The following is a 9052-nucleotide window of genomic DNA, read 5'->3' on the forward strand; positions in this document are numbered from 1 at the left end:
GTATAAAAAAAATTTTTTAAAAAGGAATGGAAATTTTTTTTTTTTTTTTTTCCCCCCTCTCTCCCTTTTTTTTTTTTTTTTTTTGTGGCTGGCCAATACTGGGATCTAAACTTGTGACTTTGGTGTTATAAGGCTGCACTGTAACCAACCAAGCTAACCGGCCAACTCTCTCTCACCTATCTTTTACTCTTATTATATCTCAGTCCAATTTCAGGGATTGAGATTTTTCTCAGTCTCTCAGATAACTAGAAGCTGGGCTGCAGTCTGTATAAGGTTTGGTTTATTCTCAGGGTACAGCCCTTCAGAGTCTTAACTCTGGATACAGTTTGTCTCCCTACCTTGTAATAGTGATGCCTACCCTCCTGAGATGGACAAACATTACAAGCACAATAGTTGACTTAACTCTGGATTTTCATCTTCCTCTATGTCGTGGCTTAGTTATTCTTTACCCCCTATTAATTCTCTGATTCCTTAAGCAGATTGTTTAAGATATTTTAACTATCTTTTCTAGTTCTGAGCTGGAGAGTTAGTCAGAATTACCTTATCTGTCATTACTGGAATGGAATGAGGAGCCAAGATTTGAACTGAATTCCATCTTAACTCCAAGATCCATGCTTTTATCCACTTATTATACTGCCTTGTATTAAATCTAACATAAAGAATATAAAGTGTAAAATGATGTTTATTTTTATAAATTGCACCTTAAAAATAAACGTTATTTTACACTTTATATTGTTTATATTCAGGGCAGAATATATCAAGGCAAAATATTAAGGCTTGTATTCTATTTTCTGTCCTGTAGTGAAGCAAATAAGCAACATGTAAGATGTCAGAAATGCTTGGAATTTGGACATTGGACATATGAATGCACAGGAAAAAGAAAATACCTACATAGGCCTTCAAGAACAGCAGAACTAAAGAAAGCTTTAAAAGAAAAAGAAAACCGATTGTTATTACAGCAAAGGTAGGTTTACATGTGGTATCCAAACAAATACTTTTTATCGATATTTATAGAATTTATTAAGGGACTGAATGCTTCATGGTGGTTCTCCAGAGTTTAATTATAATACTAGCTTATGTTTAATGAATTCTTACTATGTGTCAAGCACTGTACTGAGCACTTAGCTTATTTAAGCCTTACATCTATAGTATTAAGGTAGATATTATTATTATTATTATTATTTTACATATTAAAAAACTGAGGCACAGAGAGTTTCAGTAAGTTGCTCAGTGTTGCACAGCTAGTAAGTGGAAAAGTTAAGTGTTAAACCATCCAACTTATGTCTAGAGTCCATGCTCTTAATCATTTTGCTTTATTGCCTCAACTGTCAATTAAATAACAGAATACTATGAGGCAGATTATATGAGGTGATATGGAAAGCTATTTAAGATACATTAAGTATATAAACAAGGTAGAGAACAGCATATAAGATATGCTATGATTTATGTTAAGAATAATGGAACTTTTAAAAAATATGTAAATGATAATAGTGGTTACTTCCTATAAGGAGAACTGGATAGGAGGGAGACTGAAAATTATTTACTCTTTTATGTCCTTTGAATAAAGTTTTTTAAAATTCCTAAGAAATAAGTAAGTATACATGTTTTAGAGAAGCTGAAATAGGAAGGTGTTGGGTCTACTTAGTGCTACAGATTAGAAGCAGCATCTTCGTAACATCTGTTAGCTATATAATAGTGTCTTAAATATCTGGACTTGCAAGGCAGCAGTCTTCCAATTTGTGGACATGAAAGCACTTCAAGGGTCATGCAGGAATAGATAAATAACCAATTTCTAGGTCATCATCATTTATATATACTTTTCCCCAAAACAAATCTTGATGAGAACTTGCTTACCGATTCTCCTTTTCCACTCTCCCTTTCCCAACAACCCTTCTCTAATTTCACAAAAGAAAGGCATACATCTCACCCATCTCTAATTGTACCTTAGTGTATTATCCTCCTGTAAAAACCTAAAAGGTTTGTTCTGAGAAAGTGAATGTCCATTATTATTGAGAATAAATTCCTTTGTAAGTTTTTTTCTCCCAGCAAAATTGAAGGAGAACCTAATTGAGTTGTCAATTTAAACATGTATTTTAATGATAGATTATTATGTGACTTATGGAATATAACATGGGAGGAATTCAAAGAATTTAGTGGCATTGCTGTAACAAAACTCTTTCTATTCCCATAAATAGTTGTTTTAAATTAAAAGGCTAATATATATATATGGAATGGCCATTTATATAATTCTGGGAACTCAAGTTACAAATTACAGGCATCATTGTACTATTATTTGCTTTATTCTGTTGTTCAGTAACTAATTGAGTTAGCTATGTCAACCTAAGTTCCAAACTAAAAAGAGTCAAATTTGTGCATTCCAGTCATCTTAACTACTAACTTACCTGGCTTTTAAGGAACAGGTGATAAAATGTCTTGCCTTATGTGCTGGTTAAGCTGACTGCATGTACCACATACAGCCTACAATAGGAAACTTTCCACTTGGTTATAACAAGAAATACTGTACTCTGAGTACATGTTATAAAAGACACAGTGTTTCTCCAGTTTAAATGAGTTTTGGGGTTAGCAGAAGGGTTTTTCTGAGCTGTGTATAATCACTGTATTAACAGGAGCTTTTTTCCCCCCTCATGTTTATCAGCATTGGAGAAACTAATGTAGAAAGAAAGACCAAGAAAAAAAGGTACGTGTGGCTTTAGGAAAATTACATAGGTAATATGTAATACTAGTTGGAGGGATGGAAAGGGTGATTTTAAAAGAATAGCTATAAGATTTGGATCTGAAGTCTCTTGTTTGTAATCCATAATTATCCCATTTTCTGTTATATTCCTCTTCTTACCTGTCTGGAATCTATTGCCTCCATTTCTCCTTTTTCTCCAACTTTCTAAAGTTCTGAAAATAGTAAATAATTGTATTCTTTTGGCTTAAAATAGGAAATGTTTTCAGACTGGTAAGAAATTGTTGGCCAGTCATATCTAGTCTTGAGTAGTTAAAATAAAGATTATGAAACTTTTATCACTCTATATGAGGTTTTTTGTTACCCCACAACTTTATTCTAACATTATTCATTCTGAAGCATAATAGAGTAGATAAGCTTAACTTGAACTCTACTCAAGAGAGTTAAGTTCTGAAGTAACACCTTGTAAAGGGAGGGGGCGTGATTTACAAGTTAGGCAATCCCAAAAGCATCAAACCTGCAGAAAACATGCTAGCAAAGCTTCAATATTTACATGTATACGAGGGTACATTGAAAAGTTCATGGAAAAATAGAATTAAAAAATAATATGGGTCTTTCCATGACTTTTTGACAAACCCTCGTACATTATATGAAATTGCTTTTAAGCATTCTATTAAATGTCAGCTTCCCAAGTATATAACTGTCCATTGTCTAACAGGTCTAAGAGTGTAACCAGTTCCAGTAGTAATAGCAGTGACAGTTCAGCCAGTGATTCTTCATCAGAGAGTGAAGAAACGTCTACCTCATCCTCCTCAGAGGACAGTGACACAGATGAAAGCTCCTCTAGTTCATCATCTGCAGCCTCCTCCACAAGCTCCTCCTCCTCCTCTGATTCAGACTCAGATTCCAGCTCTTCCAGTAGCAGCAGCACCAGCACAGATAGCAGCTCGGAGGATGAACCACCAAAGAAGAAGAAAAAGAAATAGAATTGCTCCATCTATATTGTACTGATGGACTGAAAATGTTAATGTGATTCTCAAAAGGGAATTTAGAATATGTTAAGGCCGAATAGGTTAACTGATCAAAATTTCTAGAGTTCAGAAGTTTATAAATGTTTTACATTGTTAGAGCATAAAGAGTATTAATAATGGATTATACATATAAAGACTTTTATTTTAAGGGTAAATCTTGTTTTTCTTTTTTGTCTTTAAAATGTATCTCTAGAACCTAATCAAGGCTAAAATCCAGTAAGTATGATTTTGTGATAAAACTTATCTTTTCTCCCTGTAAAATAAATGCCATACTTTGTTATATGTTAATGTTATGTATCAGATGTATTTTCAGGATAATGCATCAGAATATCTAGCAATGAAATTCTAATGCTTTTGGCTGTTATTACACAAGATTTAATACATTGTTACTGTAAGCTTAGGAGTTTTCCTACTGTTAATAAATGTGCTCTGTTTTTACATTTATGTTCAGAAAGCTATTCTGACTTTTTGTCCTAAGTAAGTTCAAGGAACCTATTAATATATTTATACTTTTTGAATGCTACAAGTTTCAAGTTGCTGTGTTGTATCATTCATTTTCTTCCGGTTCCTTCAGTTCTCAGAATTGCTCTTTTCTGAGGAAAGTCATTCTAGAGAAACCTAAAAAGGGACAAAAAATCTGAAACTACACAGGAGTCTAATCTCGGTGCCTTTGATAAATTCAATTTATCAGAAAAGAAAGCAGCCATCTAAGAGGCTAACTTAAGTAAAAGTACTATAAATATACTTTGGTTTTAACATGCTATAAAAGGTACCTTGCAAAGGGGCAAAAAGGTAGGTGGAAGGGAGATAAGTTTTACAGAAAATTAGGGCAATTTTGGTTGCCTTTTATTAAAAAGATTTTTTTAAGCTTTCATAAAGATTGCCTTTTGCCACTTTTGTAGTTATAGTATGACAGTTCATATGGTAACTGGTAATATATGACTGTCTACTGCATACACATGTATGACTAGGATTAATCTGGTGTGTTTACATAGCATATACACAGTTGAAATCTAGCATGAAAGGTTAAGAAAGGAAATACTGCACAACATTTCTTAAATGTGAACTACTCATTGCAGTGAGATTGTTTGGTTTAACATCACATTATTCTGTGATGTCTTTTAAACTTTTTGGAAAGGTAGCATTTGCAGAAAAATCTTGATTTGGGTTAAATATAGGTTTTTAAAATTATAAATGTTAAGTCTTTTTTATATTTTTATGAGAAAGTAGTAAAAAATTACTTTTGAAGAAAATGAGCTTCTGTTTAAATGGTGAAATATATGTATATTGTGTGTTTAAGGAGCCTGTAATTACCTGTAAGTTTTACAGAACCATCTGCTTTCACCGATTGTAAATAAACATTCAAAACATCATTTCAAAGGCTCCATACAGAATGTAACACATGACAGGTAGATTTAATATATTACTAATTAAAGACATTTTACAATATTTGTCATCTCTATAAGGGCAATTTTAGCAGTTAAAGAACGTGGAAGACAAAAAATGTATACACAGATTGCATCACTTGCAATTAAATAAAACTAACAATCTGTGCTTATAAGCTTAAACTTCTGTTATCTCTTTGCTGTTTTATTTAATGCCAGTTCTTATTCCTAAGGGCATTTAAACAAATTCTAAATTCAAATTTTTACTATTACAACTGTTAAAAATGTGCTTTTAGAAGTACAGAGGGCATGAAATTGATTTTTTTGTCACACGTTTCACTTTAAAAGCAGAGTCAACAGCAAAGTACAGATTAACTTCCAAAGAGCTTCCATTCATTCTGCCTAAAAGTAGGACTCTGGAAGTTGAATCCCTGGCAAACGTAGTAAATGTATTATTTCTCAACCATATCAACAGGAGTCATTAGATGATCGTAGGTGGTTTTTTCTCTTTTTTTCTTTTTTTTTGGGGGGGGATGGGGACAGCTGGCCATTAAGGGGATCTGAACCCTTGACTTTGGTGTTATAACACCATGCTGTAACCAACTGAGCTAACCAGCCAGCTCTGCTGATCATAGGTTTTCATTCCACAAATATTTCATTAGTATGAGTGTACAATATAGTAATTTTGTTCTAAAATCAAAAATATGGTATTAGCCATATTAACACTGGAAGTTAAAAAAGTACAGAGAAGGTATGCTTCATATTCATAGTTTTGTTTATTCTTTTAACTTTTTTTGAACTGATTGTAGATTTACATAAAGGTTGCAGGGCCGACATATGGCTCACTTGGGAGAGTGTGGTGTTGATAACACCAAGGCCACGGGTTCAGCTCCCTATATAGGGATGGCTGGTTAGCTCACTTGGGAGAGCGTGGTGCTGACAACACCAAGTCAAGGGTTAAGATCCCCTTACCGGTCATTTTTTTTTTTTTTTGTCCTTTTTGAGACCAGCCACACTGCGCTCAGCCAGTGAGCGCACCAGCCATCCCTATATAGGATCCGAACCCGGGGCGGGAGCGGCGCTGCGCTCCCAGCGCCGCACTCTCCCGAGTGCACCACGGGCTCGGCCCCTGGTCATCTTTAAAAAAAAAAAAGTTGCAAAAATAGTACAATTTCCTTACGTACCTCACATAGCTTCCTCTAGTGTTAACGTCTTACATAACCATAATACAATTGTCAGAACTGAAAAATTAACTCTTGGTAAAATACTATTAAGTAAACCAAAAACCTCATTCATATTTCACCAATTTTCCCCACTAATATCCTCTCTCTCTCTCTCTCTCTCTCTCTCTCTCTCTCTCTCTCTCTCTCCTCTCTCTCTCGACATATTAAGGTACTCCAGAGAAACAGAATCAATAGGAGATATATATATATATTTTTTTTATTATATATATCTCCAAATTCAGACATATACATATCCTACATATATATGTATAAAAATTTCCACATACATGAGGAAATTTATTTTGGGAAATGGTTCATGCGATTAGAGGCTGCAAAGTTCCACAATCTGCTGTCTGAAAGCCAGTGGTATAACTCAGTCTGAGTCCAAAGACCTGGAAACAAGGGAGGACTGTTGATGTAAGTCCCAGAGTCCAGAGGCCTAAGAACAAGGAGCCCTGATGTCCTAGGGCAGAAGATGAATGTTCTAATTCAAATAAAAAGAGAATTTGTTCTCCATCTGCCATTGTTTTCTATTTGGGCCCTCAATGAATTAGATGATGCCAGCCCATTGGTGAGGGTGGATCTTCTTTACTCAATCTACTGATTCAAATACCAATCTCATCCTGATACACCCAGAAATAATGTTTTACCAGCTATCTGGGTGTTCCTTATCACAGTCAAGTTAACATGTAAAATTAGTCATCACAGGAGATGAAACAGAAGAGAAATGACTTCCAACTGTGTTGGAAGCTGGAAAGTGGATGTTGACTTAAATGACCAAAGAAGGCCAAAACCTAAGCCTTCAGTGTAGGAAAGTCAACAGGAAACAAGCAAATTTATACCACAGAATGAGAAGCCTCCAGACTTGATGGCACCATACACTTCTGCAGCAAAGGCACAGGGACGGCTTGAAAACAGAAGGACTGGTAAAACATTTATGTAAGAAGCTGTACCCCATGCACTCGTGTGGGTTTACTTAGTGGGTTTACTTTTTATTCTTTATCCTTTTACTGTGACATTTTGCTAGTAAGCAGTAGTGAACATCTATGTTCAATTTGCCATGATTGAGTATTCTATTAATTTAAAATAAACAATACAAGTTGCCAAATGTTGAGAGCTATTTGGAGTACAGACAATAAGTATGGTATTTTGTTTTGGTTTTTTTCTTTTTAAATAATCTAGGCTTAGAAGACAAGTGTTATTAGATGTCATTTATAAATGTCTAGTACCAGGTATTACTCTCCCAAAAATTTTAGACAAAATCAAGAACAAACTGCTGGGTAATTTTTTTTTATATATGTACACTTGATAAGCTGAATCCTTTTCTTAAGAATTCTTAAACGGACTCTGAAAAGATGATTTATATGCTTGGCAAATTCACAGTAAATTAGGATCACAAAACATGTAACCCAAAACAACTAGATATTTGCACAAGGAACATCATTCCTAACTATTAGCTATCTTAAAGGATCATTGAACATGTAAACAAAGGAGAAAACATTCATTCACTTATTCATCCAGGCAAAATTTAACAACTCAGTGTGATATTATGATATATGTTTTGGTTTTCATCCACGTTTCCTGGCTTGTTTTAACCTTCCCCTCAGGGGCCTTTCTGTCTTGGAGATGGCCATAAAGAAACTCTCTGACCTACCTTGTCTGATTGTAGGTCATAAGACCCCCATTCCAGAAGGGGTCCTGCCCCATACCTGAGAATAAGAATGCTGAACAGAGCAGCTGAGAAGAATCTCAACAAACAGGCCTTGCTGGGTTTCCTACTTCATCTATTAGTATTTGATCGTAACCTTTTATGTCCAATCACATTTCTACACTGTTGTCCATGTTTCAAGCATGCCTATCTGATGAAATCTCCATAAAAGTCCCAAGAGGAAGGGGTAAGGGGACCTTCTGTATAGCTGAGCTCATCTGTGTCCTGGAAGAGTAGCACACCCTAACTCCATGGGAATGGGAGTTCTTTACACTCAGGACCCTTCCAGACCTCGCGTATGTATCACGTGATCTGGCTATTTATTTGTATCCTTTAAAATATCCTTCGTAATAAACCTGTAAATATACATAAGTGTTTCCCTGAGTTCTGTGAGCCACTTTAGCAAACTAATCAAACCCAAGAAGGAGGTTGTGGGAACTCCAATTTATAGCTGGTTGGTCAGAAGTTCCAGAGGCCTGGGCTCTGAAGTGGGTGGCAGTTTTGGGGACTGAGTCCTCACCCTGTGGGATCTGATGCTTACTCCAGGTAGATAGTGTCAGAATGCAATTGAATTAGAGGACATCAGCTAGTGTCCACTGGAGAGTTGATTGCCTGCTTAGTGTGTGTGGGAGGGGGGAACCTCACACACTGGGCCACAGAAGTCTGTCTTCTGTGTTGTTGTGCTGTGAGAGCAGAAGAAAAGTTTGGGCTTTTCCAGTCCCTATGTACCTGTCCCTGTCCCCTGACAGTTTACAGGCTATTAATTAGCAATGATAGATATGTCTTAAGTGCTACAAACATGTTGCTAGAGAGCTTAAAATCTTAGCCAATTGCTGAGGAGTTGGTAAAGTCTTCCAGGGGAGGTATATTTGGCTGCAAAAGAGTTGTTGAACATGGCAGAAATCCTATTTGTATGGGAGACTGGCAGGGGTTGAGGCTGCCAGTAATAATTGCTATATTATCAAGAGAATTATTATAGGTCAGAATAAGGAATTTGTATTTTATCAGGGAGA

The 9052-nt window shown here is 35.5% G+C and overlaps 1 protein-coding gene across 1 annotated transcript in view; it reads left to right on the forward strand.

Annotated features, from left to right (window-relative positions):
- ZCCHC10 (zinc finger, CCHC domain containing 10) overlaps nucleotides 1-5291 on the forward strand; it is a 19166-nt gene extending 13875 nt beyond the window's left edge. Inside the window, exons 2-4 of the mRNA XM_008590252.1 lie at nucleotides 803-964; nucleotides 2657-2698; nucleotides 3411-5291. Coding sequence (XP_008588474.1) covers nucleotides 803-964; nucleotides 2657-2698; nucleotides 3411-3678 — 472 coding nt within the window. The 3' untranslated portion in view covers nucleotides 3679-5291. The remainder of the gene's footprint in view (nucleotides 1-802; nucleotides 965-2656; nucleotides 2699-3410) is intronic.
- Nucleotides 5292-9052: the final 3761 nt, after the last annotated feature.

Source organism: Galeopterus variegatus, unplaced genomic scaffold, assembly GCF_000696425.1.
Source record: "Galeopterus variegatus unplaced genomic scaffold, G_variegatus-3.0.2 Scaffold5945, whole genome shotgun sequence".
NCBI lineage: Eukaryota > Metazoa > Chordata > Mammalia > Dermoptera > Cynocephalidae > Galeopterus > Galeopterus variegatus.